This window comes from Protomyctophum parallelum (genome assembly GCF_964188405.1).
Source record: "Protomyctophum parallelum genome assembly, chromosome: 16".
In the NCBI taxonomy this organism is placed as follows: domain Eukaryota; kingdom Metazoa; phylum Chordata; class Actinopteri; order Myctophiformes; family Myctophidae; genus Protomyctophum; species Protomyctophum parallelum.
Window position 1 is genome coordinate 20,482,078 of NC_139711.1, and position 23,248 is coordinate 20,505,325.

At 41.2% G+C, this 23,248-nt stretch overlaps 3 protein-coding genes across 7 annotated transcripts in view; all 3 read left to right on the top strand.

The window, feature by feature from the left end:
* The window catches only part of prom1a (prominin 1a), a gene marked incomplete at its 3' end in the record, with an annotated part of 96,740 nt that extends 81,061 nt beyond the window's left edge, over nucleotides 1–15,679 (top strand). For 2 of the 5 annotated variants that reach the window (XR_014570490.1, XR_014570492.1), the window contains 8 exons: nucleotides 263–343; nucleotides 927–995; nucleotides 3,650–3,739; nucleotides 6,251–6,366; nucleotides 7,995–8,018; nucleotides 11,844–11,953; nucleotides 13,152–13,182; nucleotides 13,650–15,679. Coding sequence is in view for 2 of the 5 variants with exons in the window: in XM_083785843.1 (XP_083641969.1) it covers nucleotides 263–343; nucleotides 927–995; nucleotides 3,650–3,739; nucleotides 6,251–6,366; nucleotides 7,995–8,022 (384 nt within the window). Of the gene's footprint in view, nucleotides 1–262; nucleotides 344–926; nucleotides 996–3,649; nucleotides 3,740–6,250; nucleotides 6,371–7,994; nucleotides 8,101–11,843; nucleotides 11,954–13,151; nucleotides 13,183–13,649 lie in introns of those variants that run through there. The other 3 variants (XR_014570491.1, XM_083785843.1, XM_083785844.1) reach the window with 3 other exon arrangements.
* A 1,811-nt stretch (nucleotides 15,680–17,490) lies between these two features.
* Nucleotides 17,491–19,232, top strand: fgfbp2a (fibroblast growth factor binding protein 2a). Its single transcript, XM_083785196.1, has 2 exons — nucleotides 17,491–18,249; nucleotides 18,938–19,232. The coding sequence occupies exon 1, from the start codon at nucleotides 17,558–17,560 to the stop codon at nucleotides 18,239–18,241; it is 684 nt and encodes a 227-aa protein (XP_083641322.1). The 5' UTR covers nucleotides 17,491–17,557; the 3' UTR covers nucleotides 18,242–18,249; nucleotides 18,938–19,232.
* On the top strand, nucleotides 18,244–22,961 carry fgfbp1a (fibroblast growth factor binding protein 1a; the record flags this gene model as incomplete). Its single annotated transcript, XM_083786221.1, has 3 exons — nucleotides 18,244–18,249; nucleotides 18,938–18,982; nucleotides 22,386–22,961. 3 exons carry the CDS (start codon nucleotides 18,244–18,246, stop codon nucleotides 22,959–22,961), a joined length of 627 nt encoding a protein of 208 aa, XP_083642347.1.
* Between the last annotated feature and the right edge of the window lie 287 nt (nucleotides 22,962–23,248).

Sequence of the window (23,248 nt, forward strand, 5' to 3'; positions counted from 1 at the left end):
CATTCCATGACATCTTGAATTCACATAGATGTTTTTTTATTTTTGTTGCATTCCTATAAGCCAATAATTTGATTATAATAAATTGACTCGCATACATTGAGTCTCCTACTGAGTCTCCTATTGACCGATGATGACCTCAAATTATTGATTTAGGAATATGACAAAAACAAAACAATCGCCATTAATTCAAGGCGATTTTGAAGGCTACTCCTTTAAGGTCAACACAGACATAATTATCTTTTTCATCTATTACATTTTCCAGAATAAGGTCTTGGTCGTCCTCAATGCCATCGATGCCGCCCAGTATCTCATCTCTCAAAATGCAACACAGTTGATCAACCAGGTATGATTGATTCGGAGTAAAGAATGATTCCATTCAATGCAGGGATAAAGTCTTAACTCTGTGTTTTTGGCAGCACATTTTTATTTTAGTTTTAGTCATAGTCTCTTGAATAGCTTTCATTTAGTTTTAGTCGCATTTTAGTCACCTGGAAGGTTTTAGTGTTTAGTCTAGTTTTAGTCGACTAAATATAAGATTTTAGTCGACTAAATCTACAGTTAATTTAGTCGACTAAAATTAATTTTGGCGGGCCTTGATGCCGTCGTAATTACTGATTTTACACTTGCTGAAAATAGCGGATCTACAAGCTCACCATTGTGAGCTTTTAGATCGGCTATTTTCAGCATTCAACCAAGTGTAAAATGACTTGTACTGGATCTCTTGTCCACTAGTCCCTTCCTAACATTTTATTCTATATAGTGACAAAATTGTCACTATATTTAGTCTCAGTTTTTGTCATCATAGCTTAGTTTTCATTTAGTTTCCATTTCGTTTTTGTCAGTGAAAAAAGGTAGTTGACGAACATCTTTTGGTCATAGTTTTAGTCGACAAAAACAACACTGATATATTTCCCAATCTTCCTCAGGAAACAGGGAAATACAAAGAGACCATCCGTGGCTACTTCCGTCAATACGTAGACTGGGTCATGACCTCTGTAAGTATCTAGTAGTAATTAATTCGTTTCTAATCAATTTTATCCCACGATTTTGTAACCCATTTTTCCACCCCTGTGTCAATTATCTAATGTGATCCTGGGCTCTACAGTACACACCCTCTGCCAACCTGGGGAGAGCAGCGGACTTGAACTCATGCTTCCTTCATGCATGAGTGTCCAAGTCGCTCCTTTTTACACCTGAGGAGTTTCCCTTGATGGATGTAGCGTGTGGAAGGAACACGTTATTCCAACCAGTTCCTTTCCCCTCCATCAGGTGCCCCGACTGACCAGGGGGAGGCAGTATAGAGACCAGGAGTAGTAATTAATTAACAAAGCAGGCTGTGGTTAATTAATTGCGATTGACGATTTAATTGTGTTTTTTGGCGTTGGTCATTGGAACAAATTAATAAAATATATTTGCCTTTTAGGCTTCGTAATCAAAAATTGCACAGGGCAGATATGACTATAATGTAACTACATTTATACAAATCTAAAAATAGCATAAATAGCTAATCTATGAGCTAAGCTTGTAGATCTGATATTTCTGCAATCTTTTTTGGAAAATGTTTGAAAATATATGAAAATGTTTCAAAATGGAAAACGTCAAATAATTGTGATTACTGTATCTCAAATAATTGTGTTTAGGCGATTATATAATAATTGTGACAGGCCTAGCTATGATGTTGTATAACGACACAAAAGATGTACAACATGCATGTTGTGCCCACAGATTACTGGAATATAGCACGTCTGTGTGTTGTGTGGTAAAAGAGCTTTGCATCAGTGGCGTATCTACAATAAGGTGACGACAGGTGGCCGCCTGACCAAATCCATTTCTGCCTGGCCAAAATCCATACATTGAGAAAAAAGAGAGGACAAACACCAGACCTGAGAACTATTATCGGGCAGCTGATTGGCCGTTGTGCGTAGAGCACGACCCTCAATCACCCATTGGAATGCAAATGCATGCCTTTCAGCCTTTGTAGCGTACTTGTCTGGCAGGTATATATCAAAAGCACTCTTTGAGTGCTTTTGATTGTGGGGGAAGACGACGACGATAACACATCTTGCCTGCCCAACATGTAATTCCTGGAAACGCCCTCTGCTTTGCATGTTTGGGCATAAATATAGAGTGAGGCCAATAACAATGTCACTCTCTATAAAGTCCAGGAATTTGGCTTTGTGGCATGATGGTTTCTGCTAAATCCTGCTGCAAAAATGCAAAACAAATCTGAAAAAAGGCCATCTTGAGCTGTTTACCCAGAAGATATTTGCGCCGTTCAGTTGTTCTGGGGTATAGAATGAATCCGTCAGTATGTGTAATCAGTTTGACCATGAGTCCATGACCGACGTTGTGCCAAGTTTGCAGGCAATTGTCTGCGGGGAGAAAGCGGCACGCTCAACCTCACAGAATCCACGCTTTGTCCATAGTATAGGACTGGTTTGGTAACAGTGTTCACTTTGAGGAAGAAAAAGAACATCCTAGTTCACTAGTTTCTAGAGCTCAGAGAATTACTTTATTTAGAGGCAACAAATTGCAACGTTTCCACCTACTAAGTCTTCATCAGGCAAATAAATATGATAATGATGACTATGATATTTGCCTTGTAGGTCAAAACGTTGCAATTTGTTGCCTCTAAATAAAGTAAGTCTCTGAGCTCTAGGAACTTTCTCTTCCTTGATGTTTGCCTTGATGCCTGACATCCAGCAGCCTAAATATAGGCATTGAGATGTGCACACAATCGCCGTAGTCTGAATAAAAACATGTTTGTTAATTGTTTTAAAGTAAATCTACAGTTATTTTGTTGACTAAAATGCATTTTTGCAGGCATGGATGGGGTCGTAATGCCTGATTCACACTTGCATGCCGAAGCTATCTGTGAGCTGGTAGATCAGCCATTTCCAGACCACAACAACAGAGTACAACGAAACATATAATGACTTGTCTTTTAGTTCTACTGGATCTCTTCTCCACTAGTCCCTCCCTAACATTAGTCTACTCTACGTCTACGTTTTATTTGTTGACGAAATTGTCAATATATTTAGTCTCAGTTTTAGTCGTCATACGTAGCTCAGTTTTTATTTAGTTTTCGTCATTGAAAAAAAGTAGTCAGCTATCATGCTTTTAGTCGAAGAAATTAAAGGGATTGTGAGAAAGCTTTTATAATTTTTCTTTTCTTTTTTTTAGGTTTTCTCAGCTCAATTGCACCCAAAAACAAACGAGTGCTCTGATTTTCCTGCTGTTTGTGATGCCACAGCCTGCAAATCCTATGTCAATGGGATTTGCCAGCAGATGTCACTGTTTTCACTGTTTTGCCTGTTTTCATTGCAGCTCAAAATGCTTCCAAACCCCAGAGAAAGCTCCAGACCACAGAAAATCCACTGAATGTTCAGCAGTTCAGGTTTTTGGGTGTAATTGAGGTCATACAACCTAAAAGAAAAATGAAAATTTTAAAGAAATGAAAATGAATGTCATGAAACCATTAACGTGGTCTGGTATGCAGTAGGAATAATGACAAATACCAAAACAGGACTTTCATGCAGTACAGTTACACTAGAAATCCATCACAACACACTTCTGCACAAAATATTATGTCCATTATATATATACAGTATGACTGTTCTCCTGTTCTCTCTTCCCTGTTCTGCTCCAGCTTGCTATGGAGGTGGCAGCCTGCAAGCCTTTGAGCAACATGATGGACACGGTGGAGATCATAGCCTGCAGCTTCCTGGTTGATTCCATGGTAATAATAATTAATGACCTCAGAGATCCTCTGAATCCCAACTTCTAGAACCACAGCTCTATAGTCACCAGTGTTGATTTTGGCAGCAATTTTTTTATTGTAGTTTTAGTCATAGTCTCTTCAATAGTTTTCATTTAGTTTCAGTCACATTTTAGTCACCTGTAATGTTTTAGTGTTAGTCTAGTTTTAGTAGACTAAATATCATAAGATTTTAGTCGACTAAATCTACAGTTGATTTAGTCGACTAAGTATTTTGGCTTTGATGCCGTCGTAACTCGTAATGGCTGATTTTACACTTGCTGAAAATAGCCGATCTTACAAGTTTACAAAACGTCGCAGCGCGAAATTGTCAATACATTTAGTCTTAGTTTTAGTCTAGCTTAATTTTCATTTAGTTTCCATTTAGTTTTCATCAGTGGAAAAACGTAGTCGACGAACATTTTTCGTCTTAGTTTTATTTGACGAAAACAACACTGATAGTCACTCAGTCTAAATGACTTATATTGCGGTGCTATTGGTTGGATCGCAGAATAGTAACAGATTTGCTAGTGGTTAGAAGGGAAAGGAATGCATGTGTTGTGCTTTGTTGTGTCCACTTCAATGTTCTTGTGTTTATGATCAGTCATAAAACGTTAAAATTACATCAAGTGTGTGTGTGTGCGCACTTCTTCTTCTTCGCTGCCTTTTTCGTGCATTCTGTTTCCACTGGCCCCCAGATCGCCGTCTATGGTAACGGGAGGCGTTGTGTGTTTTTAAGTCAAAGGCACAAGTCTCCTAGAGAGGGTTCAAACTGTATGTACAGTACAGCATGTTCCAACAACAGGTCCAGACATAACACATGTACATTCTGCAGACATGAACACACACACACACACACACACACACACACACACACACACACACACACACACACACACACACACATGGTTTACCTCCAAATGTCCTAGCCAGATATGGTAACAAGAAACTATAGGTTAAGTAGATGCCTATGTAATGTTATGTTATATTTTAAAACCAAGATGGGTCGGTTCCTGCATGTACAGTTAGTGTGGAAATCACAAAGTGTCTGCAAGCTGATTGTCTGTGTGCAGTATGTATGTACTGTACTGTATGTATGTATGGTATGTGTGGTGTGTGGTTTGAGAGACGGATAAGGGGGTTTCCCTCCCAGAAAAGCACACACTGCTTGCTTACAGAGAAAGCGCAGAATAGATTCTATACATTTTGACCTCTACTCTGGACCACATATATACACACTTTCTCCACACATGTCCTCCCTACGAACACATGCATACGTACATACATTATGCACACTGCAGACATAAACAGAGAGAGCTTCCTTCCTTAGCCAGTTAACTTAAGTGTTATGTAAAATGGCCCTGGCTTTATGTCAAGTTGCAAGTCAAGGGGTCAAGTCCTTAGCGGGTGGTAAAAAGAAATGGAGTCCACACATACTGGAAAGGAAGTGACTCGCTCACGGTCAGTTTATTGCCATTTCGACCCGCATGGGGTCGTCATCAGAATTCTGGTGAAGACCCCATATATGTGGGTTGAATTAAATGTTATTCAACCGACCGGGAGAAAGTCACTTTCCAGTGTGCAGACTATATTTATTTTTACCTGCCCTTTGCTCAGTTTGTCCTCATGCAGTTTGTTCTTATTAGCGCTCTGCAGGAAAATTCTCCTAGATTTGTGAGACCTCCTAGATAAGTGGTGCCCAGACCTGGGCCCAGACCTGACTCTGTAGACCGGGGGGGTCTACAGAGTCAGGAAGCTGCTCATTAAACCCCCTCCTCTTCCAGCCCCTACAGATCCCACCTCTGGCTAATTGACATTGAGTTGGAACAGAATGTGTCTGTAAAACCACAAAGCAATCCTTCTAAAGACAAAACCAGTAATTTACACAGATGGTTCAGAAGCTGTTGTGTTATATTGCAAGAACTAATTATACGGCTTATATTTAAGTTTCTGACAGATATAACATTTGAAATATGAATTGACATAAATGTGCACATTGATTTATTGATTTATAAAAAAAGTAAAGTGCTTCATTAGACAGTACATTGTAGATACGTGAAAGAGGTGGATGACATGACATGGCTAGTTGAACTATTCAAAAATGCTTTTCAAAATAGTAAAAAAGGCAAAGAAGTTGAAGGGATAAGGGGTTTAGGGGTGACGAAAATGGAGCCCTTGGGCCACGCAAGACACACTTTGTCCTGTGTCATGGCCGCCTCAATGCATTTCCAATGGGAGTCACATGGTTTCATGACACAACCTTGTTGCGTGGCTGTTGCATGGATGTCTTCTGCCCTCCCCAAACCATGTGACTCCCATTGGAAATGCATTGAGGCGGCCATGACGCACAGAACACACAGGACACACAGGACACAAGTGTGTCTTGCGTGTGTCTTAGGTGTGAGTGAGGCCTTATACTGTACGACGAGAGGGCATCATGATTCATGTCACTTGTGTCATCATCTTTATGTGTGTGTATGTTTTTTGTAACAGAATACATTTTGGATGGGCCTGGGCTTCAGTACTCTGTTCCTGTTGCCCAGCATCATCCTGGGAGTGAAACTAGCCAAGTACTACCGCCGAATGGACACGGAGGATGTTTACGACGAGTAAGTTGCATTCACTCTACCTATCTTTCTTCAGTGATAATATTATATCGTCGCTGTTGAAAAGAAACTTAATATCCATATTTCCATGTTAATTCTTTTGTAAATGAATACGCTACACTGGACCCAGTGTTTTTGGCAGCAAATTTCTATTTTAGTTTTAGTCATAGTCTCTTGAAACATTTTCATTTATTCTTGTCACATTTTAGTCACCTGGAATGTTTTTAGTGTTTTAGGTTTTAGTCGACTAAATAACATTTTTGTCGACTAAATCTATAGTTGATTTAGTCGACTAAAATGTATTTTGGCGGGCCTTGATGCCATCCTAATGGCAGATTTTTCTGGGAACCACTGGCTTAGACTGCACTTTTGTCCAAACAAAAAAAACAATTTGGCAATTAAAGTCCAGCTTCATACTCTAACGTACAATCGTACATACAGTACATACATAATAGGTACAGTAGATCAACAGTTCATGTTATCCAAAATATGAATATATGAATGAGTTCTTTAGATGGAGGCAGTGGTTGGTGTATACCACGGGTCTTCAACAGGGGGTCCCGGGACCCCTTGGGGGTCCTCAGAGATACTGAGAGGGTGGCCGCCAAATATTTGTGTGATCGATTTTTTTTATTTTGATAAAATATATATGCGAGGGTTCACTTGAACCCTCGCATCCCTATTCTGAGGGGAACATTAGTTGAAAATAGCAGATCTATACAAGCTTTGCAGAAAAAGAATCTGCTTGGCGACGATGATGTTATCTAGATCAGTGGTTCCCAAAGTGTGGTCCGGGGACCCCCAGGGGTCCTTGAGGGAGTTCCAGGGGGTCCCCAGCTAAATGGACCCAAATGGACCTTTATGGGTCTGTAACTGTAAATTAACAGTGATTTTACAATATAAATTGGGGGTGCCAGGGATAGAATTGGCATTAAATGGGGGTCCGTAGCCTAATGCATGTCAAACAGGGGGCCCTTGAAATTAAACGGGTTGAGAATCACTGCTAGAAATCATCTCTTATGGGTGGTCCCTGGCATATCTTTTCAAATGGGGGGTCCGCAGGGCTAATTAGTGTCAATTAGGGGGTCCTTGACATGAAATGGTTTGGGAAACACTGATGTAGGTGTGTGTGTACCATGTAGACGTGTTGGTATACTCTTTTTAATCTCTTCTCTCCTCCACTCTTCTTCTTTGTAGTTCCTCTGTTTCGGGGACGTGGCATTTCACTTTGTGATAACCATTTTTTACCGGTTCCATCTTCCATCCGACGTGGCTTTATTTATTTTTGCATTCATATTGTTCTTGTTTCATTCCTCTCTCTCTCAAAAGCACTCTGCACTTTATAAAAAGAAAGAAAGGAGTTGATGGATTTGCATGTTTATCATCATGGGTCCTCCTGCTGCAGTTGACCCTCCCTCGGCCCTCCAATCCCCCCCCCCCCCCCCCCCCCCCCCCCCCCGGTGCACAAATGCAATGGAGACGTCACCTGCTGATCCGTGACGTCTTTCCCTGTCACGGGATCAATACTGCTGCACATCAGAGCAACATGTGTTGGTAGTACATGACGTCTGTCACTGAACATCTCATGTTTACATCTCTTTTTTTTTCTTTTTTTTGTTGTATCATTATAGCATTGAGACATTACCCATGAAAACGTAAGCTTTGTTAAAACGATTTCCAACTCCCTCTATCTCTCTCTGCTTCCGTTCTTGCGCCTCGTTGCGTCAGTGACTCGTACTCTCTCTGGGTGTGTTGTGTGTTGTACATAGAACTACTGAACCTCTCTTCTTGGTGCTGGTCTTGGTCTTAATGTCTTTGTTTTCTATGCTACAGTAATGTTGCTCTTAACTGGGTGGGTGGTTTGGCTTCTTGTCGTTTGCTATCTTTGGAAAAGGTGCCCCCTTTACTGAACTCAACAAGGGCTCTTATAATCATAATTACCTTACGAAAGCACCATATCCGCCTGTCTTTGTAAGATGGTGTAAGATTTTTATTTTATTTTATATTATAGATTATATTTAAAGGCTTTATAAATGTCCTTTATTATGTCCTGACACTTGATACTAGTACTATAGTGCTTTTTAAAGGAGAAGAAAAAAAGAAGCTTTGACAGCATGCCATATATCATGCATTTCTTTCATTCCCTTTTTTTGTATACAATGTTGTGTTTTCAGTATGGAAATTGGTAATAATGGTTATCATAATAAGCCTTTACAACAAGGTGTCCCAAATCTGATAATCAACAAGGTAAATACTATAGTATAATGGAGTTGCATGCGTGTTGTTTGGAAGTGGGGGCATGCATGATAGTTTGGGGATCGGCCATGTGTTGACCCATTTTGACCTGAGGACGATTCTACAAATGTCTTCTAAATCCTGAGAGTTTTCAGAAAAACCCATGTTCTCAAACATCAGTCGTTCTCAAACATTTTCATGTTGAGGACCATCTGAAACCATCTGAAAATATGTTGTTCCAGTGACCCCCCCACCCCGTGGAGGGGGGGGTCACTGGAACAACATATGGCCGTGGAGGGGTCCGTGGCCAAATGCTTTGGGCGGTCGTTGACATGAAATTGTTTGAGTATTGAGTCAACATATATGTACTTCAGAAAACTGTTGGGATTTAGAAGACATTTTGTAGAATCGGCCTCGGGTCTTATTTATGGGTTAATGAGTCAGATGAATACACAAACAATGCATGCCCACAGGGGGTTTACTAATCACGCAAGCACACACACACACACACACACACACACACACACACACACACACACACACACATCTGGAGGTCAGCGCGATGTTTTGCATCCTTATTCACTCCTCAACCATGGAACAATAAGACAGCTGTAACCATGGAACACTCAGACTATAAAAAGTAACAGTTGCCCCCCCCCCCCCCCCGATGAGAAAACGGTGTCTGCTTTTCATTTTCCAACCCAAATGCCACAGAAGAAACATTGCCACTGTATGTGTATTGATTCATTTCAAACCACAGATACATTGATCCTCAGGGTTTCAAAGCTGGCGTTTCGCGATGTGACACGCTGTGACCTTTATAGATCTACTATTTCCTATATATATGGCTGCAAGTCATTAGTCTTATGTAAGTGTTGGTATCGGGGGTGCCGTCAATTCAGAATACAATGTTTGTATTTGAAACGTGAAAGTCTTGTTTCCCCCCCAAAGAAAATACTAAAGTAAAATGCAGATACTCTTGTTCAAGTACAGTAAATGTACTTTGTTTGTATAATCTATTTTGAAATGGCACATACAGTAGTACGCGATATAGACATCTAGGATTGAGTCGACATGTGTGGAAATGTTGATATGCAACCATTCTTTTACATCCAGAAAAGTCAACATACATTCAATGTATCTGTTGTTTGCAGACACGTACATGCCAGTGTTTTTCTTTGGCGACGAGCCTGGTATTTTCTTTAGTTATTGTACAAAATATCGCACTACACTCCCACAGTATATGGCATGTTTTTGCTATGAATTTATAGTTGGCCCACTTTTTTGGTCTGACAATCACCTTTTTCAGTTTTGCCAAATATGTCATTGCAAAAATCGATTAAGTGTGTATTGGGGTCTTTGCTGCATCACTAACCCACTGCATGCTCGCTCTGCACGTGGAATGAAATTCGATCCTCCTGTTTTCCTCTTGTCCAGAGTCAGGCAAACTGAAACTCCAATGAATGTACACCTGGTCCTTTTATTCAGAGAGAGGCAAGCATGTCTGAATGCTTTGGTGTGACAACTTAAAATGCCGGCTTGTTTTGTCTACTTGTTCTAACATGTTTTTCTTTTTTTTTTGGATCAGGCTGTCTAAGCATCATTAGACAAATTACTCTGAAGGCAGGCAGGCAGAGAGCAAAAACACACACAGAAAATGTCTGAGGAAACCAAGTCACTAGATGCTTTTTGTTCCCATAATTATATTCCATCACTTCGACTAATTGGACGTTTTGACATTTTTGTTTTATTGCATGGATTGATGTGATTTGTTCCACAATGTCTGCTCTGATGGAAAGTTGTGGTGGTTGTGGTGTTGGGGGGTACTTTTGGATTCTTCTTGCAACCTTTGCCTTTCATTTTCGGGGCATTTGAGAGTACAGAGTATGGCATTTTGGAATGAAACCTAATTGCATGGCATACCCTCAAAATAATTCCAATTTGAATTAGGTGCTGTTTAACCACTCTTAAGCCCTTGGAATAGAGAGACCAGGTGTTCTGCTCTCTGACCTGTCTATAGGGCATAGCACTGCCATTTTGTGGTTCCACATAACGAAAGCCCATTATTTTTTCTCAATAGATTTCTGAAAATATTGATAGTTCAGTCAGATAACTCACGAATAGATGTAACCAATATTTATTATAGAATGAGAATACAATAAGTGTGCATATAATAATTTATCTTGGCGTTCGGCTCTGCTACATTTTTCTCCCTGCTCGGCACAATTAACTTCTTTACTGCCATCTAGTGTTCAAATACTTTGACTGAGTCTCTGCTGCTGGTTCACTCCGATGCTACGGAGATTGATTTGTTTCCGGGTTAAACAGGAAGGTGGGAGCTTTCGGAAGTGGAACAACACAGCCCACAGCCTTTAGCTAGCAGTACAACCATCTACATTTTTTTCAGCGATGCGATACAAAATCAAGAGCAGGGAGCTAGATTTACAATAACAACCCCCCCATGGGGAACAGAAATAACAAGCAAACATCACATAACAATCAGGAACCATATGCAGAAGGAAGGCAGGAAGAAGCATGCAGTCTAGTGAGCTTAAATACCCCACCCAATTGGTCAGCTGACTGCCACATCAGCGAATGAGTAATGCAGCATATTATCCTCTTGAGTATATGTATGCGCCCTTTGAGCACAGCATGAAACCCCTCGGGCATATCTGAATGAACTAACTCTGCAAGCTACGTACTGTATCATTACTTATTTTAAGCTTGGAAACAAGCCACCCAGGCTCAAATATTTTGGTGACACAGAATCAAATGTGTTATGGCCACAATTCACCAAGAGGCTGAGTGGCTTGGTTCCAGGCTTAAAATAATTATTATAAATAAATGTATAAATATTTTCAGAAATCTCTATGGGGAAAAATGACCTTTTGATTTGTGGCACCACAAAATGGCTACGACTGCTGTGCACGCCCTATAACAACTGCGCCATGCTGAGGCTCATGGGAGAGCAGCCGGTGTGTGTAATGTGAAAATTGTCCCAGGTGCCAAAAAAACAAAAAACAAATTGACATTTCAGAATGTCGACACATGACATAGTCGTTGGAACAATTTCCCCTGCCTGGTACAATTATCACATGACTGTTGCCCTAACAAAACAATCAAGGCAGTTCAGTTGAATGAATGAATGCCCTATCTGGCTGGTGATGATGACAGTGTCCCCTGTGTGTATGTGTGTGTGTGTCTGTGTGTGTGTGTGTGTGTGTGTCTGTCTGTTACAACCGTAGCATCCCTGCCTATGACACTATGAACAGGTTCCCTCGGGCATCTGCTCCACCAAGGCATATTGACTGGTGACAGTAGAGAGAGTCGTTCCTTTTACATCCGCTCCGGAAAGGTACTTTAAAGAAACTACTACTGCGCCATCGTCGTCGTCACTCACTCACACCGGGATCTGTTTTCCTTTTCTCCACATCTGCCTGCATCACCACCATCACCCTAATAATGACTTGATGTCTGTGTGTGTCTTGTCTGTCTGTACTCACTACTCACCTACTCCGTACTTTATTCACACAGCTCTCGTCTCATGTCGCTGTTTGTCATCAGCCTTTCTTCATTCCATGGATACCTATTATCTCCTGATTTGTTTTGGTATCTTTGTACTTATATGCTTATGACCCCCCCCCCCCCTCCCCCCTTCCCATTATGTTTGTTCTTCTAACCTTTCTTTACAGTTTGTCTGAGCCCTCGTGACTCTTCTCTCATGGTGCTGTATAATAATTGGTCCTGTGTTTGTTCTGACTTTAGGATTTGCTTTGGATAGGGTTTGGATAGGTCAGATGGATGTACTGTACAGTGCTTTGGTTATGGTCAGATATGGATGTATATACAGTGCTTTGGATAGGGTTAGGGTCAGATTAAAACGCCTGTGGTCTCCGAGGTTAGGGTCAGATAGATAGATGGATGGATACAGTGCAACTCATATTTTTGCATGAAACATCATTTCTTTTTCTTTTTTCCGTCTTGTCGTTGTCAAATAAACCTACGTATAACTGAAGTAATATTGCAACCAAAAATATTACAGGGACCATTTTGAAGCCTATTCTAATGATTGCTTAAGAAGTGACTGAGGAAAGTAAAAACAAAACCAAAAACCTTGGAACTGTTTTGTTTGAATTTTTGTTTTTTTTACTTTTAATGTTCCTTTCTGTCGCAAAGCTAAAGGCCTGTCATTAAAGGTTCTCCATAACAAGTAATAACCTAAATTATACAGATACAATCCTAAACAATAAACCACAAAAGCTTCTTCCCAAAACCGATTTAATACTGAACAATCTTAAAAATAAAAAAGGGTTTACTGTAGAACACAGTAGTGATTTGTGTAGCGAATAAGAATGTAGGGAATAAGAATGTTCTCCTTGGAAAACCCTCTCAATACTAACGCATAATAACTCGCTGCACTTTCATATGTTTCATCTTCATAGCCCAGCCAGAACTGTGTCATTACATACAGCAATGGGCAACAATGTTCTGAAATATGAAGGTGATTAAATTGTTGTGTCTTTTGTTTTTACCCACAATTCGCCATACCACAGTGTCCTCGAAGACTGGAACTGAAACTGGAAGGTAAGCTTTTCTTGTCATTTTGTCTAGTTCATGTTTAGGATTGTATTATCCCAATGAGATGTGGTTTACAGCTGTGCTTAAAATACAATACATGTTTATAATAGACATGACCAAAACCAAACACACAGCAAATAATTCTTTAAATAATTGTGGCCTCGATATTGACAACATGGCCAAAATATGGACTCCAGGGTCAAAGTGGTTAACTAAAAAGGTGGTTGTATGGAGTATGTAGAGTTGAACTGGTCTTACTTTCCTGTGGTTCAGAATGAAATGAACATTCAGGATTTAGTGTTCACTCTCCCAGTTGTCCGCTTACAAAGGAAAACAGTATTTTTCGCAAACAAAGAATAAAATAGTATAAAATAGTCTGTAAAAAAAAAAAAGTGTGTTTCCGGGTTTATTAACCAAAGCCATTTCTCCCCATTACCATTTTAAAACCATGACACCGGATGATGATTCTACAGAACAACCCACCCAGTCCGCAGAAGACGATCCCAAACCCACTTTTCTGCTGCTGGTCCCTTGCTTGCGCTCTCTTTCTCTCTCTCTCTCTCCACTGTCTTCAATAATAAAAAGAAAAGAAAATCACATTGTAGTACACCTGCCCATTTCTCCCCAAGAGGTTCCGGACACTGGACACTGTCACCCATCACTCTACCCCCACAACACCCTCCATGGAATTAATCTGAGCCAGTGGTCCTCTACACAATTTTTAATTATTTTAGAGAGACTGTGGTGTCTGTGTTTACAAGTTTGGACACAATAAGAGGCCGAGAAGACATTCAGTGCGAGGACATGACAAAACTCTAAATACGCATCAAGGCTCTTTTTAACTTTTTGTACTTGTTTGTGCTGTGGAAACAGTGGCTGCGGGGTCATGGCAAATTGACCGAGGACAGACTTGACCATTTTGTGTGTCGTTTTCAGACACAAGAAGACATTATAGTTCGGAGCAGCACACATTTGAGGGACTTTTCAATGCAACATGAATGCATTTTCCCCCATGTTGGATATTTTCCTCGTTGTACCCGAGGAGCAAGTGGGAGTCTTGTGTTGCCGAAGGACAATTTGTTAGGACACCTGGAACAAAATCTGTACGTTGTGGGATGGTCACTCTTGGCTATCGCAACATATAGTGATGAAATATGTTTGTGACTATATGTTATTTTGTCTTAAAAAGGTCAAACAAAGTTGTTCTGACAGTAAGGTGTAGTGAGCTGAGAGCTGCGTGCTACAGCTGAGCTCAGAAGGGGATCATTTGAAAGAAACTTTCAAAAATATAACATGCTTTTTTATGTTGACAGTATTGTACGACAGCCAGGGTTTTGTTATCTTTGCTGGTTTCAGGGCACAAAGCAAACAACTGGATGCCTTTCAGAGTATGTCTTGTCTACCGTAGCATTTCAATCGATGTGGCCCTTCACACATTTCAAACCACATTTCGATTTGGAGCCGAAAGGCTCTAACCACACGACAACCAGTGTCAGAAGCGAAGCGCGTTCTGTAGGTGTTTCATCGATTAACGGTAACACAAAATATCATGTTAATCTCACTAACAAGGCATTTTTAATCAAGATATTTCTTGCTTTGATAATGTCAAACTTTTTCAAGCGGAGAAGTACTTTTTTCCAAGCCAAATTTTATTTTTACCGTAGGTCTCAGGTCATAGTTGTCTTTCAATTATATACATACTGTATATATTGTTTCAGCTTTTTTTGCAATCCCCGCTATGGATACATTTTAAGCCATGAAAAGGATGAATGTATTCAGCAGCTATTATGTGATATTGTGTATTATTCGCTAACAATGTCCTCTGGACACACTGGACAGACCATTCCAAGGACTTAACCCATCTTCCACTCACTTTACAGACTAAAATATATCACTATCACAGTATCACTGTCAGCAGAATAATAATGAGAAAACATTTGACAATCTCATACTTGGGACAAGTAGCCAAATATGTCGTCAATCAAAATGCATTAAGACATATCTACCGTTGTAATTTCAGATTTGATGATCATTTGATTCTTAAACTCTGCTTTCTTTTTATCATGAAAAACAAATCTAGGTAATGTTTTATATACGTTTCTTGGAAATCGTGAAAAAAGTTCAGAGGTTATCAAGTATACAGTGAATACCCCTTTTTATGCAAGAAAATTGCCTCAAAGAAGTTGGGTTGCTTTGGGAACTGGCAGTAATATAATCGCAGTGCCAGATTCTACCGAACAGATTTTCTGTCTTGATCAAGATCAGCAAATGTACTTAACTTCCCCTGTGTGCACACTTTGACAGGACTATCGTTGATGTAGTACTTTACATTGTCTTCATAAGACCCTGAAAATGTACAATTTCTACTCATTACCAAGTGCTTGAAAACACACTTTTATCAATGGACAGTTGGACACTATTAGGCAATGGTAAATGAGTGGAACTGTGGCATTGGCATGGATGGAGAGAATTTATTTTTTATGTGGTGGAAAACTGTGTACAATTTGTGAATATACTTTCAATTTCAATTGAATTCTCTCTTATGCCTTTTTATTTCCACACTTTCAATATGTTTTGTGAGAATACTGAATCGCCAATGAGAGTTTGTTTTGGGGGTGACATGATTAGAATTTAGATTTAATTATTAACATGACAGACAACAAAAAACAATACTATTGGTGTGTGTGCACATACAGTTGTGCATTTACAGACATAGCCATATATGCATAGCGAAAGAGTGAGATGTATAGCTTAGGGCTGTGTGTGTGTGGGGGTGGGGGTGGGGGGGGGGCAAAACCAGTCCTATAGAAGTTCCCCTAACAGCTTTGACCATATGACAGCTGGCATACGCATGGGGCGGCGTATGAGAATTTATAACTCAAGACCGCGCATTCTTTTCTCTGTTATGGTGTGCTGCCATCGGCGGGCAGGACCCACAGTACTGCATTATGGGTGTGTTGCTATTTTCAATAGGAGATGATTATCTTATTCTGTGTAGCCTAAGCGCGGCTCTGAGGTTTCTCCACTGCAGCAAGCTATACCCATGAAATGACAAAACAAAAAAACACAGCCACAGAAACCTCATATACCAACTCATTCATCACATCTAAATCGGCTTGGCTTTTAAAGCAAACTAAGAGGGGTAGGCCTATATACCATGAGGAAGTGAGTCGTCTCATACTATGCCTCATACCATGAGGAAGTGGTCGTCCACAGACTGGCTTTTAAAAAAGTGTCTTGTCTGATGAAAAAGTTCTCTTATCTAGACTCACTCCCCGGAGTCCCGCCATAACTTCTTTCACTGACCCCCACCGTCCCCCCACGTCGCTCACAATGAGACCCCTTTCCTCTCATTATGACTTAATTGCTGTGAAAATAAAGCTGCCAAAGACATGTATAGCCTACTGACCCCACGGCCCGCACACACACACACAGTCACACACACACGCACGCCTGTGTTAGTTCCATGCAGGCACACACACTCTGGCTCAAGTGTGGCACATTCGTAGACGCCTCTGTTCCTTGTTCTGGCTTAATTAGCACGGTAATTACTTCCTCAAACTCAGCAGTGATTGCCCCTGTCTGTATGTTAAGGGCAACCGGTTTTAAAACATGTCACTTCGTGGTCGAGTATTTTAAAGTTTCTGAGGGGAAAGTATAGCCCTGTAGGCTGCATCATTCAGCATGCAGTTGGGCAGTCTGCATACATTAACTTATTCTAAGCATCTTGAATGAAACGGTGTACTACCAATCACATAAGCATGGCAAAAAGAAAGGAAAAAGCTCTAATTTAACGTTTTGCAGCTTCATACTGCTGACAGTACAGTATATAGCCTATAGGCCTGTGGTTTTCAAAGTGGGATCTGGGCACCGCATGGGGTCCTTAAGGAGGGTCCAGCCATGCAGGGGTCCCCCTATCTGTGAAAAAAAAATAGCAGCAAAATCGGTGTAACCAAAAAAATAACCAATCTGAGCTGCAATTATGAATAGGTTTTTTTTGTTTTGAAATTTCGAAATTGGAACCTAATGAATCCCCATGGTGTTCCCTGGCCACAAAATATTTTCAAATGCGAGGGGTCCTGACCTTGACATGGAAAAGGGGTGTGTGTGTGTGTGTGTGTGTGTGTGTGTGTGTGTGTGTGTGTGTGTGTGTGTGTGTGTGTGTGTGTGTGGGGTTGACAGAACTAGTTTGCTTGTTATAGGAAGCCTTTTCTAGTCTGACCCCCCCCCCCCCCCCCCCCCCACCTGAATTCCGTCCTTTGTAAAGAAAAAAAGAGGGCATGCAGACGATAAATAGCGGGGAGGGATCGGGAGTCTCTCCGGTATACTTTCCTCTTCTCTTCAGCATCCACTATACGCACAGCACAGAGCCCCAGCCATCATGTTGTGGACTCAGCTCACCGTCCAACCGCTGCTGCTGTTCGCCTGTTGCTGTCTCCTCCCGGCGTCCGTCGTCGTCAAGGCGCAGGGTTGGAACGAGCCCATCAAGTTCAGCAGCAAGGCCAACGACTACTGCACGATGACCGTCACGGGCCAGGGCGACACCACCCGCCTGCGCATCTCGTGCTGGGGCAAGCAGCGCACCTACTACTGCGACTACGTGGGCAAGCCGCAGACGTGTCGGACCTACAACAACAACCCGCGCCACTACTTCTCGCAGATGATGTGGGGCCTGCGCAAGCTGCAGAACGCGTGCCAGGGGCCCCGGGTGGTCAAGCCTCAGATGTGCAGGAAGGCGCCCGAAGACGCGCGCATGGTCCTCGCCTATTCGTCGGTCTCGTCCTCCACATCATCGCCATCAGCACCTGCGCAACCGAGCGCCAACTCTCGCCAGAACAAGAAGCAGCTGGTTGTGAAACCCACTCCTCCGAGAAGGAGAACGCTGCGACTGAAAACAACTAAGCCCACTACTGCTGCTACTACAGCAACAACACCCAAGTCGATGACGACCACCACCGCTGCTGCCCCGGCGGGCCCGAGTGGGGCCAAAAAGATTGCCGAGAAGTACTGCTGGCGGTCCCTCAAAGGCGTCTGCGGCTATGTCATCGGTTTCTTTAAAAATTAGCGATGAAGGTGAGCAGTAAATAGGTATTGCCTCCGCTATAGGCTAAAAAAAAATTGAGTATAGCCTAGGCTATAGCATATAGACCTGATTACTTTACTTTATTAACATGTTTGCAAAATTGCAACTATAGTAGCCTAGTAGTCTAAAGGTACGATTATAGGCCTACAATGGTGCTAAAATGATAACACAAAAAGGAAAAAGCCCTGGGGGCTATAGTTACCCACTACATTTCAATTTCTACTATGGTAAAGTTAAAAAGCATGTAGGTACTTTTGAATAAGGCGAATGGAATGCTCCTGTCTTGTTGCAGGCTATTTAACTCAATTCATCTGATGTATTGTTTCATAGTTGAGTATAGGCCGCCTATATCCTAATATTTGACCAGGCTATCATAGCCTACATTGCCCATGCACCACTGATAATAGTCCAATGCAATTAAGCGAAGTGTTGATGATTGATTGAATGAATAGCCTATAAACTATTAACTGTTGGCAGAAGAAAGCACAGGAAAGTGATTTAAACACAAGCATATAGGCCTATGGCTTGTTTCCTTTGGGGTCCTTGACACCTTCATTAGGATGATCATTTAAAAGTTAAAACTGTAAAATTTCAATAATTGGTCTAATTTCTATATATTTTTCCTCTTGTGTTTTTATGGCGTCCACGGTCCACTTATCTCCATGCGTTTCCCCACAGATTGCGTTTCTTTTGGAGATGATGACTTCAGAATTGCGACTGGAGGTAGAGCCATGCCCGGAGAGAAACTCCTTTCAAAGGAGCTTGCTGGTGAATCGAAGAGCTCTTGCGACCCCTACAGGCCCTACAGGGGACGGTTTAACATAGGCCAGGGGTGGGCAACTTTGACAATGCAGGGCCACTATATTTCCACACTCACTCCAGAGGTCCACATTGCATATTACTGTCATAGCAAAAAATAGCCGATCTACAAGCTCAAAACGCGTCGCACTTCGACGCGTTTTGAGCTTGTACACCAGCAATTTTTTTGCTACATTTGAATTGAAAACCTGATTTTTTTTTTTTTATTGGAATCCTGAAAAGTAGCAAATTTCAAATGCATTTAGTTATAGTTATGTTAACTTTGTGAACTACATCCAAATACATTGGACGAAAAAAACAGCTATACATATAGACTGAAGTAATTAAAGTGGGTCATGTAACCGGTGAAATCAATAATATATCACTATTCTGATATTAACCTACGGGCCGCATTAAGTGATGGTTGGGGGGGCGCGTGTGGCCCCCAGGCCACCAGTTGCCCATGTATGACATAGGCTAACCATGGATGAATGCCAAAGCAACCATTAGCCTATGTACACCGAGCTGTTTTCAAAACTGTGTTATTGAGAACTATATTAAGCCTGATGCTTGTAAGAATATCATTCCAAATGTACTACCTGGGGTACTGTCATGTTTTTTATTATTATTATTATTCTTTTGGCCTAGCCGAGTTTGTATAGGCTGCTGTTTCAGTCGGATGGACATCATGCACTCGATGTAATATAGTCAAAATAAACTTTGTCCAAAATGAAAAATGATCTTAAGTAAAAGTGAACTATCATCCATTATACATTAGACTAAATGTTATCCTTCAACTTCTTGTTTATTCCCCCAAATCACTGAATATAGGCCTATATATATAAGGCCATTAGGCCTATACAGGTTTTGGAGCAATTTTATTATCGAATGTTGCCTAATAACACTTTAGGCCTATACTTTTTTTGCCAAATGTATTATTATTCTTATTATCATTATCATTATTTTTATTGGGAGGGGGGGACATTTTGGAAAGAAATATCCAAACACCAACCAAAATCAAACACCAAATGTAGGCCTATTGTGTTTTGTAGGCCTATTGTGTTTTATTTTTGTATGTATAGGCTAACATATATTATATTGGATCATACAAAAGCCATGGGCCTATAGCTATAGCCTATGTTATTGAGAATGATTTCCAATTATTTTCATTTTGAGCAAAGAGTGTTTGACACAAATATAGAATTTTTTTTATTCAATGAATAAACATGTGTTCTTAATTGCTGTGTGTTTATATTGATTTTGTTTTCCATGGAGTGGAGGGTGGGAAAAAAGACGTTGAAGGGAAGGGTGGCACATGCTAGGAGAAAAGTGTAGCATTTTATTCTGGCCAGTGGATGGCAATGTTGTGTAGAATATATTAAACGAAAACATTTCTGGATAAGTGTATAACTTTACCCCCTGGTTTATGGTTGTTTAATATTGTTATTTTGTAGGCTACTAAAATAAATAGGTCTACATGTCCCCCATTGTTAAATCGTAGGCTATTAAAACAATATGTATCGGCAACCTAGCTAACTGAATGCCGCCTTTAGTGACATTTTATTTCACGTCGATTGTTATTGGATTTCTGATTTATTATCGCCTATCTCACGGCGGCGTGCTAGCTAGATTTATCGAATAGGCCTACGCTTTAGGCATATATGGACGAAAAATAAAACACAGCCATCGACAGACTAAAAAGCCAATACAATTAACATGCTTTTGAAATGTAGGCTAGCCGAATACGAGACGGCTCGCCCCTTTTCCAACTCGCCCCAAGCAGAGAGAGAGAGATTTTTACCTGTAGGCCTAGGCTAGGCTACTATATTTTTTACCTGTACTTTTAAACAGAGAGAGAGAGAGCGAGCGAGAGAGAGAGAGACAGATACAGAGAGAGAGAGAGAGAGAGTAAAGCCCAATGGGGGGGTCATCAGCCTCTTTTGTTTGAGTGTGCTGGGTCGTTACTACAACAAGAACAACAACAGATCAACTGTAGGAATGTAACCATTTATTTGAGGGAAATAATAGTTAATATATACAGATGCCACTTTAAAAAAAGTTGAACAAAAAATATATATACAACGCTTCTTCAATACTAGAAGAAAAAGTTGAACAAAAATACAACACTACTAAAATACTAGCATCAAAAAAATAGTGTCCCATAGGTTAGTTTCAAAGTCCAGCAAAAAGATAATGGAAATGGTCTTCAGTGTCACGTATAGTGGTCACTGGGACAGCGACAGTGGTCACTGGGACATGCACTTTAGATGTCATTTTCAAAAATCCACCTGTTGGTGGCGCTGTAACTGGCCAATGTGAAAAGGGTGGGATACATTCCTCAGTATGAAAGTCTGTGAAAGATTCCACGTAAATTGCATGCTGCCTTCATGATTTGATTCGAGTCCTTTTTTAAAATCCACCTGTTGGTGGCGCTGTAGCCTAGCTAAATCTTTAACTCTAACAACAACAACTAATTTCAGTAACAATGGAGGAATGGAACACCTTTCCAGAATGGATTTCCAGAACAACATTTGACAAACAACATTGATTCTAAATGTTCTAATATGAGAAATAAGGTAAAATAAACATGAAATAAACATGGGGCGAGATATCCACGCGTTGGGGGCGAGCTATTGGGGCGAGCAGTCGAAATTCGGAATTCCGAAATTCCGGGGCGAGCGACTTCACTTTTCGCGGGGGCGAGTTGGCAAAGGGGCGAGAGCCGCGAGATGACCTGTTACCAGTCCAGCTAGGGTCAGGGAACAGGCTTTTCAGTGTGCGTTTACGCGAATACCCACACACGCGCACGCGCAAATTTAGGTCCAGTCCTATTTTAAGTGCGCGTACGCGAGGTTCGCGTTTTAGGATAAACGCGCACAAAACGTGCGCGAAAAGCCTGGTGTAGCCTGGCCGTGCTGTTGCGTGTGTGTGTGTGTGTGTGTGTGTGTGTGTGTGTGTGTGTGTGTGTGTGTGTGTGTGTGTACAAAAGAAGGGGAGGAGCATTTCTTGCAGAAAAAACGTATCCAAGCAGGGGAACGAACCTGGATGCACGATATAAAGTATCCTGTACAAAGTCAACCCCTAAGGACCAGAACATAAAATAGTTTTTTACAGCACACAAAAAAAACAGGTAGGTGCATTGCACTTTAGCTACTCTACTGAACTATAAACAAACACTCAATCAAATGCATTGGTTTGGAGGAGCTTTGGATATTAACATGTTAATTTACTTTTTCCTACTCCTTGCAACTATAGATTTTTGGGAGAGACTTCATTCATGGCGCTTCTCACGACTGTAACCACCTTATTGATCCTCCTTGCTTCCCAGCACTTCATGCTGGCCAGCTGTCAAAACGTCTCACGAAGGGCGACAGCAGAGAAAGTAAAGGACACCGGCGGCGACAGTCCCACCACCAAGTCGCCAGTCAAGGGGAAATTCACCGCCAAAGACAAGTCACAGTGTACGTGGGTCGCGACAGGTATCCACGACTTGACCCTCGGCGTGACCTGCAAGAAAAGCATCAAGAAGAGTTACAGCTGCGAGTACGTCGCCAATAAACCGGCCGCGTGTCCCCAGTATGTTTCAAACCCGAAATTATATTGGAGGCAAATCTCACGGGCTCTCAGCAAACAGAGGAAGCTGTGCCAAGACAGCGGCGCTCTGGTGAAAGCCGGGCTGTGCAGAAAAGCTCCCGAGGATGCTCATTTCAGACTGAACAATGCACCCGGCAGGAGGAGAACCGCCACCGGCGGCACCACCACCACACCGACTTCTCCCCAGCGACCCGCAGCAGGGCTGAAGGCTTGTACAGACTCTAAGAAACTAGCAGAGGAACACTGCAACGGGTCGTGGTCGAGTTTGTGTGTGTTCTTGTTTTCCATGGTGCAGAATGGTGACTGCTGAAAGAAATAGGCGATGGCTGTCCCATCAGCAGTGGTCCAGAATAATAATAAAACATACTCAAAGTAGCCTAGGCTACTGGTAACAAAATGTACCAAAAGTAGTATGCTGTGTATATATAGCCTATAGTCAAAAATAGCTGATCTACAAGGTCAAAACGTGTCACAGTGAGATGCATTTTGAGCTTGTAGATCTGATCTGATTTGGTTTTGCTATTTGTTTTAATTGGAATCCTGAATATTTTTTTTACCTATTTTTTAATTGGAATCCTGAAAAGTTACATTTTTTTT